The 20542-nt window shown below is 52.2% G+C and overlaps 1 protein-coding gene across 2 annotated transcripts in view; it reads left to right on the top strand.

Annotated features, from left to right (window-relative positions):
* Positions 1 to 20542, top strand: part of LSP1 (lymphocyte specific protein 1) — a 51069-nt gene that overhangs the window by 1153 nt on the left and 29374 nt on the right. The window contains exon 1 of one of the 2 annotated variants that reach the window (XM_072865612.1): positions 11781 to 11966. The exons of the other annotated variant lie outside the window; for it this stretch is intronic. Coding sequence (XP_072721713.1) covers positions 11908 to 11966 — 59 coding nt within the window. The 5' untranslated portion in view covers positions 11781 to 11907. Of the gene's footprint in view, positions 1 to 11780; positions 11967 to 20542 lie in introns of those variants that run through there. 2 annotated transcript variants of the gene reach the window in all.

Raw genomic sequence — 20542 nt, 5'->3', positions numbered from 1 at the left:
GTCTATAGGATTCCCAGCATTGCTCCAGCCTGGCGATGCCTCTGCCACAGGCTCAGCTCACCTTGCAGGAGCAAGGAGGCCATTGAGCTTTCCTGCTCCCCTCTCGCTGCAGCAGGCTCAGGTACCTCAGCGCAGCCAGGGCGAGGCAGCGGGGTCTGCTGGTGAGGCAGGGTCAGCTTGTTCCCTTCTCTGTTTCCTGATGGAGTTTCAGTGAAGTAAGAGGCTGTCTGGAGGGGTCTGTTCTGTACCACTCCAACCCTTACAGCCTTTAGAAACTTGTTTAAAATATGTGTATGTGAATACTGATGGCAGGGTGGCACAACCCTTCCTCCCTAGCTGCATTTTAGAATTTTAATGAAATATGAAACTTGATGGAAAAGTAGTAGTGAGCAAAAGTAACTTCCTTTTTGTTTTTAAAATACGGAGAATTACTTTCCCTCCCAACTTGTGGAGTAGTTTCATGTGCAGCTCTAAACTTCTCCTGCTTTTACTTGTGCTGTTTAAAAGCTTGCTAGGCTCTGGTGATTTCCACTCCCCAAATGGAGGAAGGAAGTGTTTGCTTGCTGTTTGGGGCTACCTTTTCTCACCCTGTGGCTAGCTCAGCTCTCTGATCTCCTCTCCTTGAGGACAAAGCTCTTTTCAAGCTGATCTGTGTATGGATGGAGTCAGGATGGTGCTCCTAAGACAGCTTAAGGTGTGCTGGCGATGTGAGCAGTGAGTCTTGTGATGGAGCTGCCAGGAAAGTAAATCCCAAGGCTCCCTGGTGTAAAAGCTCAGCAAGGAGATATGGGGAGGAAAAAAGGTGCTGGGTTTGCTTATACAATGAACCTTATCTATTTAACTGTGCCCAGTGTATATAGAAAAGGAGCTTGTGTTAGAAAATGTTCAAGAAATCCTAATTTGGGCATAGCTTACTCTATTTCCCCATACAAATGGGGACATGCTGGCAAAGTCTTGCTGATGCCAGTGTAACACCACCTAAACCGAACTGGTGTTATGCTCTCTTCCGTGAATGGGATTTGCTATATATAGGAATTGCTATATATAGGAATTGCTATATATAGGTGACCCTGCCTCACCATGAATTGCTATATATAGGAAACCACTGTGGTGTAAGCCTGATGTGAACCCTTCCCCAAAGAAGTGAGAAGCTGGGGTGGGCTCTGGGGAGGTGGCTGCTTGGGTTGTCCTGCCCTGATGGGACAACACAGTGCAGGATGAAGGAGCCAACCCTCCTGCCTTGATGGTGGGAGGCTGGGAGCCTGAGGTGTGGGGGAAGCCTCCCTCACACCAGGGCTAGATAACCCAACATGTATTGGGTCTGTTATTCAGAGCACTCTCCACAGAGCTCTTGGAGGCTTCAGGCAGCCCCTGACCTTAGTTGCTACACCCATGGCTGTGCACATCCCTGTGGCTTGGGCTGTACTCTGCAGGATATTTGCACCTGAGCAGAAGCATGGCTCATGAAGCAGGTTTCTCTCACCTATGGGGTCTGAGATGAGAGACTGGTTTCTCCCAGATTCCCCCATCTCCTTCCTTCTGGGGCTTCCCACCCCGTGAACTGCAGGGAGCCCTTGACAGCCCATGTACGGTCACCGCCCGGGGAGAGGCTCTGCTGTGCTAGCAAGCCCCAGGCTTTTCTTTGCCATGTCTATCCCCAGCTGTCTTGAATTCTCCAGATCCTTAGAGGAGTCTCGAGGGCCCTTGCTAGGATGACTGCTGTTGCTAAGTATACCAGTAGTTCGAAGGAGGTTGTCTGGGAAAACTGATACGTGGAGAGTCTTTGGACCCCTCAGCACACCGGATTCCTTGGGGGAGGGATGGCTGATCCCTGCTCAGGAGTAACTGGTCACAGTTTGACCCAGCTGGGCTCATTAAAGTGGAAAAATAGTAGGGAAATAAACAGGGGAGGGCCAGATGGATAATTTAATGAAACTGGGCAATACTTTAGCATTTCCAAATTGGATATAGGTGCCCTGGCAGTGGCATTAGGGATCAGGAACTGTCTCTAATTATAGGGAGGTATCAGGTGCCTTCACTGCTCCTTTCTCCTGGGGGGGGGGGGGGGGGGGAAGCCTGGCTTGCCTGGCTTGCCTGGCTTGCCTTGCTTGCCTTGCTTGCCTTGCTTGCCTTGCTTGCCTTGCTTGCCTTGCTTGCCTTGCTTGCCTTGCTTGCCTTGCCTCTGAGCTTATTTTGCAATGTAAAGGTTTGGAGGCCTGTGTTAAAGTAGGGGATTGCCTAGCAGCCTTTATTTGAATTTAACTTTTTTTAAACCACAGAAGACTCTCTGCTGGCTGGAGGGCTGGCTGTTTTAAAGCTCTTGGGGTGAAGTCTGGCTCTGAAACCTGGGAATCCCTTTGCCCCTGGATTTTGGAGAGACCTGGCTGTGAGGAAGGCTGGGCTTGCTGTCCTAGGGACCATCCTGGGGACTGCTAAGAGGAGGTTTTGCCAGACCAGCATTGCTGGGGGGGGGTGAAAAAGCACTTCTGCTGGTTGAGGTGGTGTTGGGGCTCCTGCTCCTCTGGAGGAAGGGGGGCAGAGGCGCAGCCCAGCCTGCACCCCTGGGGCACCCAACCCCTCTGGTTGTGGGGGGCCCAGGCATCCCCTGGCCGCACCCCACGAGGGGGCGACCTCTGCTTGGCCTGGTTTGTCTGACAGCACCCATAAATCTGCAGCAATGAGGAAAGTAGAGATGTCCAGGCAGAGTTTTGGGGCATGGCAGGGATTTACCGCTTGCATGGAGCAGGTGGGCATCCCCCAGGGTGGAAAAGTCCCCAAGAGAGAGCTGCTGTCAGGGGATACGATGGCACTTTGGGACAGGGTGATGTCCTGACCTTGGGATGGAGAGTGGGGACAGATCAGGGTCTGTTTGCAGCTGTGCTGCCCATGGGGGTTAAGCTGTATGGGCTTTCCCAGGTTTGCTGCAGCTGAAGCAGGATGAGTGCTGCTCCATGGGCATGGCTGAGTTAAGCCTAGAGATGTGCAAGGTGTGTGGAGGGATGGTTTGGGAAGGGGGGAGGAAAGAGGGAGTTTTTTCCACCCGCCTGGTCTAGGCATCCTTCCTGGACATGAGGGTTTTGTACGATGTGCTACTTCGGGGGATTTCAGGCCTTTCCCAAAATCTGAAAGCACTTTTTCTAGCAGTAACTGGAAGGGTAGAAGGTATCACGGCTGGCTCCACGGCAGTGAAGTGGTTAACCTCGGCGTGCCCTGGCGATCCTGGGCCCCTCTGCTCTGACCCCCACTGACCCCGCTAACCCAGCCCTGGCCGATGCTCTGCCCGCATCCCCCCTTTGCATCCATCACCCCCGTGACCCACACGCCTGGCTGCAGGGTCTGCGCAGCAGCTGAGAGGGCTCCTTGATGCCTCGGTGCTCTCCCCAGAGCTGGGCTTGCTCCCAGCTAGGCACTTATCCAGCCTGGCTGCTGCCTCTGTCGGGACACTGACTTGCATCTGGGCAGACCTCCTGTCCAGGAGGTGCTCCGAGGCCTCATCGGTGCCGCATTTTCATCGGGGGGGTGGGAGTCCTGGCCCGAAGAAAGTTGTTGCCCAGGCTCCAGGGGGGACTGGTGGCTGCCAGGCTCCTGGGACTGTAATCCGGCTCTGACTGACAGTGCAAACCTGCTGTGGTCCTCAGAGGCTCAGAGGAAACACCACAAGGATTTGCTGCTCTCCCTTCATCCTCCCTGCGCAGCCCTCCCGGTACAGTCCGGCTATATGAACCTGTCTAGGAAGGACGGTGCTCGCTTGGCACAGGCGAGGGAGGGCTCTGCTCTGCCCAAGGCAACACCCAGCTTGTGCAGGAGTTTTGACCGCCTGTAGCTGCAGTTCCTGTTCCCTTAATATGAGTCCAACAAGCTCCTCATCAGGCTGAGTCTTTGGGCTCACTGGCGAGGTGCTTTGGCATCCTTTGGAACCAAATGCATGAGGAATGGGTTCTCATGGGGTGGCTCTGTTCTCAAGCCCTTCATAAGGAGAAACCTTGAGGATGTACATCAATGAAAGGAAGACACAGGGGGTGTATTTGTATGATAAGGTCTCAGGAGCCTCTTTACCCAGGTTGTGCTCTGGATCATGGTCATCTGGTACATGGGTCAAAAATATGTCCTAGGAGGTGCTGCACGTGCTGGGAAGGAAGCTGTCCTGCATGGCGTGACTGCAGTATGATCGGTACCAGAGCAGCACCTACAGTGCCCAGTCAGGGTGTCACCATGGTGGGTGCTCTGTGGCTATCCCAATAGCCTACTGTCTCAGGGCAAAGAGGACAGGTTATCTCTACTGCAAGGCCAGATGACTGAGGTTGAGATGTTTAGGAAGGGGAAGAGATGCCCTAACCATAGGACTCTCCCACTGTGGATTGGGTACCCAGAAGAGGTGGTTTCCTCTTGGACCAGTGTGACATCTGCCAGGCCTTGGCAGGTGTCTTAGGTAACCCAAGGCACCTTCAGTGGCACTTGACACCTATGTTTAGGCACCTGAATTGGTCCCTGCTTTCCCCATGCCCCCTAAGAAGCACAGGCCACTGCTGAGATTGGAGCTGAGCTCTCCTGAGGCTTGGCCAAGTATCTTGTAGTCCTCAGCCTGTCCGGGTGCTCCACAGAGGCTCAGTCATGAATGGGTTAACCAGCCCCGCTTGGACCCTGTGTGCATTTTCCTTGCCAGTGTATCTGTCCTAACACACACCAGATGTGTGAGGCAGCTGCTGGAGTGTCTTAATCCCAGGTTTCAGCACTCAGAGTTGTCTTTCTCACAGGCAGGTCTGCAGTGGCTTTCTGGGTGCTCCACTGCTGCTTGTGCAATGCCTGAGCAGGGAGGCTGGCGGCCCCCATCCTCTGCAGGAGAATTTGCAGCAAGGCGGGATAAAATATCTTCTGTTATTTGCTGCTTTAAACAAGTCACTCCTGGGATGGGCTGCTGGGGCTGGCAGCAGAGCTGATGCTGATAGCTCCATCTTGAGTCATATGGGGTGAGTGTTAAACCCAGGAGCTACTTGGGTTCACCATATCTCAAAGGAGCAGTGGTGGTTCATACCAGCCTGGTGTGTCTGATAACTATCCAGGGAATACATGGGTAGAGAGGAAACTACATGAGCAAACCCAGATGGATTTATTAATGAATGGAAATGGCAGTCAGTGGGCTTCTATTATTAGCTTAATTGGTGACTTGCACCCAGTGGTCTAAAAACTTGGAGCCACCTGGGAGCAACTGGTCTGAGATATGCAAGACTCGGTTTATTTGGATTTCTCTTGCTATTGCACAGACGTGTAGGCCCAAATGCTTTTGCTAGTGTACATCAGCACCATCCCACTGTCTGTTATAAAGCTGTGCCAGTTTGCATCAGCTGGAGGTCTTTGGTTCTTTCGCTTACATGCTCATTTTGAAAAAAGGTCCTTTGCTAGGGATTAATTCTGCATTACCAAGAAGCCTCTCTCCCAGCTCTAGTATCTGTTGCTTGCTGCAGCTAAATAGACAGTATGTGCAATGCCTTTTATCAAGCCCTTGCCAGACAGTTTGGAAAATATGATCTCCTTCTGTGCTTGCGCATGCATGTGCTTTTCTGCTGCAAAAGCAGTTTCCTTTCCAGTGAAAGCTTGCTCCAGAGCCATTAGCATTGACAAACCCTGAACTATTGACAGGCCCCAAACAACCACGACTGCCAGCTGTTTGGGATGGGCAAAGTTCTCCCCCAATAAAATTGATGGCAATAATTATTTCCTCTTAAAATAAGTGCCTCCTTGCAGTTGTCACTTAGCTTTATGTAACAGGAGCTGACAGCAGTGTGTTGGAGCTGAGCTGTCCGTAAGGACAGACTAACGTGATATACAGGCTGTGCACCCCTGCTCTGGTGGGGCTTCTCCTTCCTTGGGGTGGCATTTGTCTCTTCTGCTGCTTCTCTACTCCAGTTGCCGTTTTCCTGCATAGAGCCTTAGCTGCCTGTTGTGCAGAAAAGCTCATCTTAACTTTTCCTTGGGCCTCACTTTGGAACATTAGTGACTACCCTTCCCCTTGATGGAGGCACGTGTTGGTCTTCAGGCTTTTTGGATACATGATGATACTTTTGCCTGCCCTTTCATAACAGCTCCCATCTTTTGCCGAGCTCAGTGAGGGAGGCAGGGGTGGATATTGGCAAGCTGAGACTAGATGCCTTTCCCCAGGACAAGGTGCAGCTTGAAGTGAGGGTATAGCTTGGAAGCAGAAACTGTCAGATGATGCTTGGGGGTTCCTTCTTATCCATTAGTCTACCCTGACCCCAGCTGGAATAACCAGGCTGGCAGTGTGAGGCAGGGATTAATGGTTGCTAAAACTGCTTGTGTTGCACAATGCTGTGCTACATCAGAGCCTCGAGCCAGCTGCAGATGAGCTAATAAGTTTATATCAGGCAGAAGCTGTATTTCACTTCTTGAAAGCTGTGCTGTGCTGGTCAGCTGAGCAGCATGGCTTGGGCATGGGGCTGTACTCACACAGCAGTACTACCATACAAGCCTCTCAACAAAGTGTGTTGCTTGGCTTTGGGTGATGCTTAAACACATCACACAGATGCCACTTGGTGAATGAAGGTGGTGCCTCTGTTACAGGTTGTGCCCCTCTTATGCTAAACATGGGAGATGTCTGAAGGTGTCTTCAGCTGCCCAGTGTCCATCTAAGCCACCTAGCCAAAGCAAAGGCCACTCCATTTATTTTAAATGGACATTCAAAGTTCAAATTAATTCAGCAGCTTTCCAAACCTCGGTGAGCAAAGACTAGTGACAAGGCAATATAATGCTGTAAGAAGGCCTTTTTTCAACATTTCCTATAGTGTCTGCCAGTGGGGGGACAACTTCTTGGCAGCAGTTGCCTATGGCTTATTCATCCTGGCTGGAGTCCTTTGTCCTGCTTCTTGGCCCTGCAGTGGAGACATCCCAAAGAGATGGAACCGGTCTCCTCTGGGCCAATAGGTCTCCTCTTGTCCTGTAATGACCCTCCTGTGTGGGCTGGGAATATCTTATCTGCAGCCATTGTTTTGTCTTCCTGTCTCTTTCCCAATGGCTTTGTTGATTTAACCTAATATATAGATTTGGTGCATGCTGCAGTAACCACGCTGGCTCGACGTGCTGGACCAGCTGCACTCCTCCAGAGCTTGGCTGAGTCACTTGGCCTTGGCCCTGGTCTGTAAAACCGGGATGGCAGCTCACCGCAGTGGCTCAGGTGGTATCTCTCCCTGTTTGCAGAGCACCTAGCGCAACAGGGGCTCTGATCTCCTTTAACCATGCTGGGCTGCCTGGTTAATGCTTACACCACCTCTATTTGCTTCCCTCCCCCTGCTTTTTTAAATCCAGCTTTCAGATGTTCCTTTTGGTTCCTTCTGCCTCGGTCCCCTCATCCTTTGTCCTTGTTTGTATTGCCCCTGGCGCAAAAGCATCTTCTCTTACAAGGCTTGTAAGCTTGAGCCTCCCCTCTCACGGGGAGATGAAGCAAACTCTTGGGATTTTAGGTTTATAGATGTACCCATGAAGTGCCCCACAGGGAGGGTCCCTCCTCCATTCTGTGTGAGGGTGAGGGGTAGCAGTGGGGTAGAGGAAGAGGGATGCTCCTTCTAGACCCTGCTTCCTCTCCCTCTCATTTCTGCCTCTTTGGATGTCTTAGGAAGGAAGTCATCACTGATCCCAAGCCAAGTACTTCAGACTTAGTATGACACGGTGTTTGTTGACTCTTTGGACCCAGCCCACAATTATACATGTTCTTTATGGCGCTCCTATGAGCGTGTGGGCCAGGCAAAAGCTCTGAGCCAAGACAGCTCCCGCCTACAGCACCCCCTCCCTGAATACCCATGGGGTCATGCATTGGCTTGGGAACGTCCCCTCCTGACTCATGGCCAGGGCAGAGGAAGGCTTGCCAGGGAGCATCGTTGGGACTGGACTCCTTCCCCTGCACCCTGAGCTAATTGCACAGATGAGATGCCCTGCTCTCCTGACAGCACACTTCTGGAGCTTGTAATGAGCTTCTTCTGGTGTGAAGGAGACAACGTGCTGCTTTTGGCTGCTAGACATGCTGTTTCCTTGGGATTATCTCTGGCTGCCTGTTTTGGCCTCTGTATTTGGCTGCCCAAAAGTAAGTGCTGGCAGAGTAAGCTGGACTGAGCTAACTGGGAATTAGGGATGAAGGTGAGATGGGCAAACCCTGTCCATCAGGCTAATGTGTAAACCACACCATCTACACAGCTGATGTACAAACTGGTATGCCCCTCTCACTGAACTGGGGCTCCCAGGGGGCTGGGAAAGTGCTGATGTCTGCCAGGCTGGTTTCAAAGTGGGGGTTGCACGTGCATGGTGAAGAGAGGTTGGGGAGGTGTCAGGATAGGGAGAGAGGTTTGGGATAGCAGAGGGAAGGATGTGTCACTTAAAAGGCAAAACAGAGAGACCCTCCATCTACTCCATCGTCCTAGGAGGGCTGCTGGTGAAATTGCAGGGTCTCTGATTAAGACAGGGCTGCTTAGTCCTTGCTGAAGAGGCGAGGCTGTTCCTGTGAGAACATCTTCCCTGGGTGGGATCCCACCACTGACGTGCAGGCATGGACCCCTGGAAACCATGCTGGCAGCCAATGGCACCTATAAAGGACTGGCCCTCGAAGCAACTGTATGTTGGGGCTTATGCTGACAGTGCTTTGCATCCCAGCAATATTGGAGCAAATTGCTTGGGCTGCATTTCTTTGCTAGCAGGACTAGAGTCTTTTTCTTTTTGTTTCTTTTTTTCCTAGACCATGCCTCCAACTGATTTTGCAACTAGTCCTACATAGCAGAGTGATTGTGTAATTAACGGGAACTGGTGCGGCCCTATCTCTCTGGGACGCCTGCCCTCCTTCCCACAGCGATGGAGCCAGACTTGCTCCCTCCCAGCGTCTCACCTTCTCTGCTTCCCCTGCTGCTGGGAAGAGCCCTGGGAAGCTTGCTGGTGCCCTGCAGTGTGTTTCTGGGTGCTCCAGGCATCCCCGCTCCTGTAGCAGGGTGTGGTTTTGCTGCAGGGATTTATGGTGGTTCTTCTAGCTTAAACTGCGCCAAAACCCCCTGATTAATTAATTCTTTGTTTTTCTTCCTGTGTCTGCTGTACTCCTACCCGCTTCCTGGTGGGACCAGGAGGTTTGTTTCTGTGAAAGGATACAAGCAGCTGTGGGACTGATGCTAACCTTACTGTTCTTGGATACATGGTGTGAGTCAGACTGATGCACCTGGGCTCGGCAGCAAGTGAGGGAGGAGAGGGGACAGAAGGCCCCTCTGTTCTGCAGAGTGATGGTGTGGGATTTCTCCTGCACCGCTCTTTCTCCATGGTCCCTTAGGCTCAGCCTTTGTGCTTTTGAATAGTGGGCTTAAATGCTCCCTGCCCCACGGACATGGGGATAGTGACTCTGTCAATGTGTCACTGAGGGTGCACATTCCCTCCTTCTTGCAAACTGTGAGTTTAGAAAGAGGGTCCTGCTCTGCTCCCCTCTTCCTGTGGTCCTGCAGGACCCTGCTGATGCTGGAGGAAGGGTAAGTTTTCTTGTATCCGCTGTCTTAAAGATGAAAGCCAGGGAGAGGGGCAGGGAACCTTCCCCAGAGGTTGAGTAGCACAGCCACCTTGTGAAGGCAGGAGGATTTTCCAGGTGGAGTTCAGTACTGGGAATTTCTCTCCCCAGGAGCAGTGCAGAGCTCAGCCTGTTGTGATGTAGGGATTCCTTTCCTCACTGCTTTGCTTCCGGTGTTTCCAAACCATCTTAGCACCTTAGACCAGTAAAAGCTAATGTTGTGACCTCTCTCTGGTCCTGGATTTCATCACCCAGCAGGGTTTTTATCCACCCTGTTCATTGAAGGCCCCCGTCTCTGAGAGGCAGTCAGTCCTGGGCTTGGGGTGGAAGTCTGCCAAGTGCTTGCAAGAGGAGGAGCTTACGCTGGCATCCTCCAGGAGACAAACTCTGGTGTCAAGGCAAGGCTCTCTTGCTGGGGGAATCAACAGCTTCTCCCCCTGCTCCTTTGCGCAGAGGATCTCTCCTCCAGTAGGTAGTGGTGTGCCATTGCCTCTTCCCTTCCCCACACGCAGCAAGCTCATGCCTTCTCCTGGTGACAGTGGCTGCATTCCTCCCTGCCCCTCCTCAGCTCCCTGCGGATTGCCTGGCATCTCTGCCTGAAATAAGAGTGCTGCTGTGATTTCTTTGAGCCCCCAGCTGTTGCTGGCCCATGGCTGCTAGCTGCATCTCTGCCTGCTGGGGCTCCTCTGTCTTGCATCCTTGGCTGGCTCAGACCTTGGGAGTCACTGGCAGGTTTGGACTGATTCCAGAAAGAAAACCCCGTAGGTGCATACTTCATTTCAACTCTGTAGGCAATTGCAGTGAAGTCAATAGGAGTGTTCACATGCTTAAACCTAATTACTCCTGTAAGTACTTGCAGGGCTGGGACAAGCTCTTTTTGAGCAACAGAGACCTTTTGTGGTGGATCTCTTGCATCTTCTCACCAAATTTAGAAAGAAAAAACGCAGTGTGACAGCATCTGAGTAGCCCACAGAATGAGGCCAGCATCAATGTCTGTGCTCAGCATTTTTTTGTTGTTCCTGATCACCTAGGGTATGCTTAGTAAATATCTGTAGAAAAAAAAAGTGTTTTGAAACAGACAGTGGGGAAGAAGGCAGGCACTTCCTTTTATTGAGATTTCTTGGTGCATTTCATGGGCAACTTCCCCATTTGAGCTTACCAGGTGGCAAGAAACACTTCTGCAGAAGTGATTGAAAGGAAACATATAAATGAGATGAGATGGACTGAAAGCAGAAGGAAGGTGAGGGTCTAAGCAGGGTGGTCCCATCATAACCCCTCCTGTATAGCAGAAGATCTCTTCCCCAAAAAAGGCACACGTGGACCAGGAGATGCAGGTTAGGGAAAAAGGACTGTTTTTTTTTTTTTTCCAAGACTGCTCCCATAGTAGCATGAAGAGCACTCATCTGAATGCATGGCAGATGGGCATTTTGGTTTTTATCAGGTGCCTGTTTTATCAGGCAATGTTGTTAGTCCTTCATCAAACACTCATGCACTTCTTTAATCTCCTGAAAATATCAGTGTTTCATGGAGGCAAGCCAGCTTTTTTTGTTCTTGCCCAATTTGATGGCTGGGGAAACTGAGGCACCGGAGAGTCGGTCACTTGAGCAGGTGAGGGGGAGGTTTGAGAGCAGAAGCAGGCAGCGTGCTGCTTGCCTGCCCAGGGCTGCAGCCCCGTGGCTTCCCCCAGCATCCAGCTACTATCTCCATCCCAGGAGAACACTTTTCTCTGGTTTGTCGCTTCCTAGCACAAAGCCCCTCTCGCATTAATCTGGCTCTTGGTTCACCTGAACGCTTGGAGGTGAGCCCTTCGCGGAAGACTTCTGCTGTGAATGGACCAGGAGTGATTTACAGCCTGCTGCGCGCAAGTTGCCGACCTGGGTTTCTGCTCCCAAGTTGCTTTGTGTAATCAGGAAAGCAGTGGTAAAGGTAGAAAAAAGGGGGAGGGGGGGAAATATGGGGGGGAGGGATTGAATAAGGGAAGGAGGAGGGGCTGGAGAAGGTGAAGGAGGGAGAGAAGAGGGTTAAAGCAGAGGAGGGCGAGGGAGAAGCCCCCCTCGCTGGGGAGTGGGGAGCGCCGGGCTTTGTGCTGCGGGACCCGCCGCCGGCTGCGCTCCGAGAGATTCTCCCGTGACACTTCCACGAGGCGGAGGGGGAGGAGGAGGTAGAGGTGGAGGAGACAAGCCGGGGGTGTGGAGCAGGGGGGGCTAGCAGAAACAAAAGGAAACCAGCTGCAGAACTTCCTGAAGGCGGCGAGGGGGGCCGCGGAGCGCGCAGCGCCGGGCGGGCGGGCAGGCGGGCGGGCAGCTGCCTGCGGCGCTGGGGAAGGGGGCGGCAGCCGGGACCCTGCCCGCCGCTCAGCCGTGGCCACCATGACCAGCGCGATCCTGCGGAGGAACTCCAGCAAGCAGGGCCTGCAGAACCTCATCAGGTGAGAGCCCACCTGCCGGCGGGGGCACCCGGCTCCCGCTGGCTGCTGCCCGCGGGTCGCGGGTGGGGGTACCGGGGGGAAGAAAGGAAATTTGTTCCGGATCGACCATCTTCGTGTCCTTTTAAATCAGCTGAATATCTTCCTCACCCCGGTTCTCCAGCAGACGCGATGCGTTGGAAGGAAGGAAAATAGATACCCTCCCTCCTTCCCAAAACCATACGAGAAAAGCAGATTTGAACTTGCTGATGGCTTTTCCAGGAGCACACGACTGAAATAACTGAGCACAACTGTGCTGTGACACTCACCTGAGCCAGCTGATTTCCCCCTCCCTCTCTATGCAAGGGATGTCTCAGTATGTGTCTTTTGTGTCCCCTGAGCGCTGAAAGCTTCTGCCTAGAAAAAGGATTTTTTTTTTTTTTTTTTTTTTTTGTAGGAAATGTACGCTGGGCATGCTGTGATGTGCATTTTCAATTCGGAGATCTGTAAAGGGCCAGATCCTCCCAGGGCTGCGAGCTGACATTGCTCTTTTGATTTAATTAATCGCAACAGTGCTTTGAACCTTTCTCTCGGAGAATAATTGGCAGGGCAGGGAGGTGGACGGTTCAGTTGGACTTATTCCCGTTTGTCAGCCGGGGCTGAGCCGGGGAGGATGGCTACATTGTCTGCTGGCGCTGGGATTCCCTTCCATGCGGTCACTCTGCTTTTCCCTGGGGGCTGGAAATGCTGCTTTCCTCTATGGGTCTCCAGGACCCTCCTCTGGCTGCCAGTGCTGGGGGAGCTTATTCTGTGCCATGCTGATGGCTCTGACTGGGCAGAAGAGATGCACTCCTCACCTGTTTATATTTAATTGAGCAGCTGGATGGGTGAGAGATGGAATTCAGCAGTGCTGGACTCGCATCCCGTGTTTTGGGCATCTCTTGGCTCTCTTGTGCTTGCTGGTGCCTGCTGGTCTCCAGCTGAGATGTAGAAGATGTCAAGGTGGAGTCATGGGGGTTATTGGACAGGCGTTTTCCAGTCAGCTTGGGATTTCCCTGGCTGGTAATGCAGCCTCTAAACCTCACCCCTTGAATGAGTTTCTTGCCTTGGAAGTGAAACTGGCTCCTACAGCTATCCAGTCCCTCCCGCGTTTTCCTGTGGCCTGTTCTGGACTCAGGGGAGTCGGCAGAAAAGCTCCCACTGGTTGCATGGACCCCTGGGATGGCAAGCGGGCAGGAGGAGCTGACTGCTCTCTGTTCATCTCCTGTTTGGCCCACTGTGCTCTTTCCCTGGTCTCAGCCCAGAGGGACTGGGATCTTGGTTTCAGAACAGGACTTGGTCAGGCGCTCGTGAGGGGTACAGAAACCTCCACATGGATGTGCAGCAGGCAAGGATGGGCTCAGATTTGGGGCCAGCTGGTACTGAGGAGGGCCAGGCAAATGAACTGGGGTGGGAATCACCTGCGCACGGCTGCGTGGCAACTTAGCTTGCAGGACGGCAGATGCGGGGGGAAGCACATGTGCCTCATACACTGAAAAGGGGTGTCCAAAGAGCTGTCCTTGGCACAGCCCAAGCCAGAGGTGTTTTCCTGTCCTTAACGGTGTCTCCAAGTTCCTCTTGCTGTGGATAAGGGACTTTTGGTGCCCTAGAGACTCACAGGGGCTTTTGCCAGAGGAACTCTGGGATGACATTTGTCCTGCATGGGGTTATTATGCTTAATCTGGCTGAGGTTTGGCTTTGCGGCTCTGTTTTCCAGTCCTGCTTACAGACGAGGAGGGAGGTGGGGTGTGAAGATGTGTGAGGGATTTCATCCATCACACCCAAATAACCCCACTAATGCTCACAGGAGTCAACAGGAGAATAGGCAGGATCTGCTCTGTGCACAGCACAGCCTGTTTTGCAGTTGTATTTTCTTCCAGAGCAGTTTCCCTCCTAAGCCTGACCATGGGGCTGGCTCTGCAAGCCCTGCCAGCTTGCATGCAGGCACAAGCTCCTTCAGTCAAAGAACCTCAGTCAAGCCTGAGGTTCCTGGCTTGAAGATATATTGCTGTCAAGATTGCCACGCTCTGCTTTTATCTGTCCCAAGGTGACCGCAGGCGGAGCGGTTACACTGCGTAGGTCCTAGGCTCTTCTGATGTGCCCGAGTGCATTGGTGACCTGGAGCACAAGAGTGAAAACGGCTGCTTGGAGCCATATTCATGAGCACCGGGGATTTCGGTGTGATGCCAAGATTTACCTGGCTGCTCCTGCTGCAGGGATATCCATCAGCAGGGATAAACAGGGAATTACGTTGTCTGAGCATCGCTCAGCCAAGGGAGCTGCTTGCCAGGCTGTCCTACAGCTGGGTTAAGGGATTCTGAACTGAAACTAGTGTAAAAGTCTTGTGGATTTCGGGTTGAAGAGCTGAGTCCCAGCGCTTAAGCATCCAGCCTTGTGCTTGAGACAAAACCCCAGCATTTCAGACAAAGCGGCCCATGCCTGCGTGCAGAGCAGGAGTGCCTGGCTGCCATCACCCAAACATTGGTCCCAGGAGCCAAATTTGTGTGAAATGGCTTTTCCACGGACCGTGCTGACAGTTTTAGTGCACGCCAGGTTTTTGGGGTGGGTTGGTGTGCTCGAGAGCAGTGAGCTGTGTCAGAGGCACCACAGGCTGAAGTGCTGAGTCAGCACTCTGGGAAGCATCCTTCACCTTTTCCCAGCCTGGAGATGGGCTGGAAAGATTGTTCCTTGTTCCTCGCTGGCTGCCAGCATTGGGAACGGGTGGCTTTGCAGGAGCATGCTATTTACATCTGAAAGACTGGAGGCGGAAAAGAGCCCAGGGTTATGCCTTGGACTGCAGAGCACAAGTGTCTGAGTAATTACCTGGGAAAGGTATAGGGAAGAATGGGCGACTGCAGGGTTATCTACCTTTCCTCTTTTGCCCCGTGTGCCCGGGCACTCCCCTCGTCCGGCATAGTCCCTCTATCGGGATATACTCGGGGAAAGATTTCTCCCTTTGTAATACATTAACAACGGTGATCCCTCACACGCCTGCAAGACTTTTTATTTTTTAAAGTCCTCTCCAAACAGGAATTGCTTTATCTTGTTATCACGTTCTATTTTTCCTTATCCTTCTAATGAATTCTTATAAATAAGATAGGGATCCAGCGCCTGTCATGTCGATTCATTCAGTTTGTTATCTGCTCCTGCTGGAATTTTACTCTCCCTCTATCGAGCCTCAAGTGTTTCACAAAAGAATATGGCTGTTTAATTAATGTACAAATCAGCCTCTCTGTAAATCAGCTGTGCCGCTCCTCGAAACTGGATTATCGGGCCTCTCGGCTGACACCGCTCCCACTAACTGCTGCGGTGGCTTGCTGCGGTCACCTCCCCGTAGCCAGACTGTGCAGCTGTGGGGTGAAGTGTGAGTGCAGATGGATGTGTGTTAGAAGGGCTGCCACTCTCGTCTCAGCTGGTTTGTTTTTTATCTAGCATGTGGGTGAATCCCGGGTGTCATTAGGAAGTGAGCTCTTATCTGTTCTTGGGGAGAAAGGACAGTTTTCTTGCACGCTGCTTGCATGCTTCCTAGCAGGGAGGGGGACCTGGTCCAGAACAGGGGCTCCAAAGCATGGCTGCTGCACAGGCAACAAATAAATGTCTATAATTACATGTCTTTGCAACGCCATAGAGTCTGAAGTGCAAATAATGCTGTGGGGAAGGGGGACTGAATCTTGAGGATGAAAAAGCTCAGGGGAAGAAAATGAGTCAGAAAATTAGATTGGGTGATAAACCTAATTATTTCCTCTGTAGGATGGGACTTTTGCTTCTTTATCTTCTGTGGAGTCATTAACATGGCAAGCCAAATCGTGAGATCTGAAATCATGCTTGCATGCCCTTGTGTTTTGGCCTGCAATACATGGTGAGATGCTTTCCGCTTCCAGCTGATGCCAGCACTCGTGGTCCTGGTCCCTGTAAGCCAGCTGCATGGCGCCTTCTTTCTCCCTTCAATGTGCTCCTGCATCATTGAGCAATGCCCTGGTGATGCTCAGAGTCCCCCAGTATTAGGGGTAGCTTTAAAATTCCCCAAACTCCTTGAATTTTGGTGTATGTCATGAATGTAATATTTAGTTTGATGGAGATCTGGGGGCTTTGCCCACCTCTATGGGATGCCTTCCTTTCTGCCTGCATGCGATGTTTCCTGGAGCTTGCCAGGATGCGTCGCAGCAGGGAAGATGCTGTCTTGACCAGTATTTCTGTCTTGACCTCTTGAGTGCTGAGCTGGGAACAAAAAGCTTGAAGTGCCTGGGGGGGCTGGATGGCACTTTGAAGGGGCAGGACGTTTTTTTTGGGTGGTGGTTGATGCCAGGGCATGGTCTGGGCACGGTTTGTTGCCTGGGAGGTAGCGGTTACTGCCTCTGAGGGCTATTGCAGCATCTCTTTACTCCACCTTCCTGGGTTGTGGATAGGTATGGGTAGTGAGGAAAGCTTGCCGTGAAGTGGGGCAGCTCTTTAGGGGGAGACAGGGAAAATGAATGTGCAGGAATGAGCCAGTAGCAGTGCTGCTGCGTGGGGAGAGGAGGGAGGGATTCTGGCACGGGGACAGCAGGGAACACAGGGCCTTCATCAGTGCAATCCATACTTGGCAATGCTGTCTCACCCTTTCATGAGGAGCCTATGGTCCCTGCAGGGCTTACCCACCACGGTGCTCTCCTTCCTGAATCCTCCCTATTTTGATGTTTTTATTAGTGGCCTTTTTTTAATCCCTCTGCATCCCATCGCTGGGGCCAGGGCAGAGCTGATGGGCACCTTTGCAAGCCCCATGAGTGGAGGGCAGATGGGAAGGGAGAGGCAACCAGATGCTGCTGGTGGGGAGGAGTGGGCGGGAGAGCCCTTTGGGCCAGACTGATCGCCCAGTGCCAGCGGGGCATGCCCAGGGGCTTTCCACACCCCAGCGCGACTCGGTGATACCAGCCACTTGCAGAGCGATGTCACCGCATTTTGCAAGCCAGGAGAGACCCTGGGCTTTGCAGCCCAGCTGAGCCATGAGGCAGGGTGGGGGTAAGGGACCAAGCTGGTGCATGATGGGGACCCCATCCCTGGGTGCCTTGTGGGATGCCCGCCCTCTGCTTTCACCCCAAGGAGGGCAGCTCATCCTTCACTCTCCAGTGGCAGTGGCTCATCCATCCCCTCTCAGTACTCTGTGGATCCATTCCCAGATTTTCACAGCCCTGAGGCTTGTTTCATCAGGAGCACTCCACCTACCATTGACTTTTCCCAGAAGCCAGCTGATGGGTTTTGTTTGCTTTTAGCCTTGTTTGTCTCAGACTTCTACCTGCTCTCAAGCAATTGGATATTTAGGGCCTGAACTTGAGCCCATGGAAATTCTGGGGAGCTGTAGTGAGCCTCTGAGCCCCTCAGGGTTGCAGCCACAGGTTATCCGCATCCTCTGGCGAGGTGGAGAAGGACCACCACATGTGTCTGAGCATGGTTCAGCTGGAAAGGGCACTGGACAGGGACTCTGGGGTCTGAGGCTTTGCAGCTGGGATGGTGTGTGAGAACAAATTTTCAGCTTCCAGACTTTTTTTTCCTTCTCCCAACATTGGTATGACTTCACTCATTCGATTGCATGGGAGTTGCAATCAGTATTTTGGGGCAAACACTGTTTTTTCTCATGAAGACACGCTGTCTTAGTGCAGCAGGGACCGAGGACTTGCTGCTGACTCCGGTTCCTGTTGCAGCACAACTCATCAGCGGCGGCCGTAAACGAAGAGAGCCTCAACTCTCCCAGGGAGTGGAGCAGCACATTCCCACGGCCTCCCTGCTGCCTCCTGCCAGTGCTTGGGTAGCAAACTCCCTCCTGCTGCTGGGGACTGCAGGGGTTGGGGGGACTGTGTCGCCCCGAGGGCTGCAAAATGAAGGACGTGCAGCCAAGCCAGCGGTGCTATAAAAAGCAGCACGCCTGGTACGAATCTCACTCTTAATCCTGGGCTTGAAGCAGCGGTAAGGCTATTGCTCACCTCCCTAGGCTCAGACTTGTTTTCCAGCCTGAGTGTATTGAGGAGGATGCTGGCTGACTGTAGCCAAGGCAGGGAGGCTATGGAGGCTTGTTTCCCTCTGAGAGAGGGGAAAAATAAAATACAAAAGTTGGGTAAGCCAGTCCGAACCTCTCTGACAAGTCTTATTTTCTCCTCTGGTGTGCTTCTCCCTTGCAAAAACAGAGAGCAGACTTGTTGCTCTTTAGAAAAAACCTCCAATTTCTTGAACCTTAGGGCTGAGATGGAGAGACCGTGAGAAAGGGCCGTGGTTCAAGGTCGTACGTGGCACCGATTTCTCACACCTACTGAATACCATGGAGCGCTGGGAGGGCTCAAACTCCAGCCCTTTCCTCCCGCCCCCCGTCAAATTCCTGATGGGTGATGTTAATACATTACCACACCAGCCTATCTGTGTGTTAAGGACCCACGGTCCTGGGGGTGCAATCCATCATCTGTAAAGGATTCGTTGGGATTCTGTCTGCCATGATTAAAACCAATAATAATAAAAAGAAGCAGTTGTTCCTGATGGCTGCCTCGTGCCTCTACGAGTGGCCTGTGTATCACCCATGTCACCTGGAAGTGCAGACCATCCCATGTGCCTTTCTGGAGCCGCCATCCTGCAAGAGGCAGGAGGGGACAGACGAGGCTCGTGCTGAAGGACCAGCCCTGCCTGTGTCCCTCCTCTGAGGTCTGCTCCTGCCATTTGCTACCAGCTTTCTCAAATGTCTCTCGTTTTGCTTGTGGAAGCTGTAAAATACCAGCTCAGGGCTTTCCCTGCCTGTCACACCACAGTGACAGGTCAATCTTTGCAGGGAATTTAATGAAGACTAAACCAGGCAGAGTTTTATACTTGTGGATGCATGGCTGGACATCTACACATCCTTCTTTGGGCAGAAATGGGATGTGCTCTTGTGGAGAAAACCCAAGATTCATTTAAAAAAGAAGAGTTACTTTTTTTTTTTTTAAAGGGGAGATAGGTCTCCACCATGCTGCATGTGGTTTTTCTTCCATTTCTGCTCGATGAAAGTTTGGGCCATATCATTCTGTTCCGATGCCTTGGCATGTCCTTATCGCCCCGTGCGTGACGCCTTTCTGCAGCCCCCCAGCTCCAGCGGGTCGGTGGTGACAGGCTCGTGGCCGCCCCTGGGTGTGAAGCGGCTCTACCCTGCTGTTCACATCTTGAAGGCGAGCTGTGATTTATAGGAGGAACAGGGAAATGTGGCTGAGATGGTGCAGCTACGGGTGGGGTGGGGAGGTTTGGTATGAGAAGAAGGCTGAGGGTGAAGCATATATACACATTTTTTTCCTCTCCCCCCTGCCCCCCTTCTTGTTCAAACTCTGTAGCCTGGACTCTGAATGGAGCAATGCAGCTGAGGAATTACATGAATGTATGGGAGGGAGAGGCTTGTGCAGCATCTCTGGCTGCCTTTGAGTGACAAGCTGATCTTTCAGAGCTAGCATAACCATCTCCCCTGAGACTAGGCTGCAATAAACTCCAGGCTGTGACATAATAATTTCTTATTTTATTTCTTTTCCCAGTGTCCCTGTATCATACTGCTATCCACACACTCTTCCTTATCCAATGCGATGATTACCCAGCTGTAATAATTACTCCTGAGTCACAGAAACCCGTCCATCAAGAAGCGTAACTGTTGCCTGCCGTCTGACTCAGTGATGGCTGTACTGTAGACGCTTTGCCAGCCCATGTCCCTGGTGTCAACAGTCGTGGTTGCTGCCATTCGCAGCAGCCTCTTGGCAGAGCAGTAATCAGGGGGTTGGGATGCCAGCTGGACTTCCGCTCCAGTCCCTACATCTTCTTGGCTTTGTGGTGGCCTTGGACAAGCCCTTGGGCTTAGGAACAGCTTTCTGAAGGTGTCTTGATACGTGGAGGTAAACTTGGGTCTTAGAGGGATCTTTGGAAAGGGCTGAGATGCTGAACTCTCTGATGCCTAACACTGGTGCCCGCGGTGTGAGGCATCCCCCGGGACACTGCTTTGAGCCAGGGCATATGTGGTTTGCAGGGATGGAGAGAAACTGAGCCATGGCAGCATGACTGTGCGTTGCATGCAAATGTCCTCAGCCATGACTTCTGTGGTGGCCTGATGCCAGTTGTCCTGAATGACGCGAGTGGAGGCATTATCTGGCTATTTCAGCATACTTGAGTCAATCACGCAGATCCATTAGATGCCGTTTATAAGAGATTAATAAGTGATTAATTTGCTGGTGGAAGGTCAAATGGGTAAGGGAGTTGCTCAGTTGTAGCCTTTTGAAGGTGTCCTCTTCTATTTCATGTGATGGGGTGAGCTGCACATCTCAGTACCCCTGCCGATCGTGTCTGGGCCCTTTATAAACGGGTGATAAATGCAATATAAAATAAAGCCGGGCAGCTCTGCTTGGCAGCAGGATGAACTTGTTGACGGTCCTAGGCCATATTCTGGTTTACGTTGCTTATCCAGCTTTGGTAGCTGGTTGCTGGATGGCAGTAAGAGAGTGTTACCCTGAGTATGCTGAGGGATCTCTCTCCCTGATGGGCAGCAGGGCACCGATATTGTATCTGGCACCATGACAAGGCTGCGATGGATTATG

Source organism: Ciconia boyciana, chromosome 6 (assembly GCF_034638445.1).
Source record: "Ciconia boyciana chromosome 6, ASM3463844v1, whole genome shotgun sequence".
NCBI lineage: Eukaryota > Metazoa > Chordata > Aves > Ciconiiformes > Ciconiidae > Ciconia > Ciconia boyciana.
Note: the sequence above shows the minus strand (reverse complement) of the source record. Positions and strands in the feature narration are given on the sequence as shown.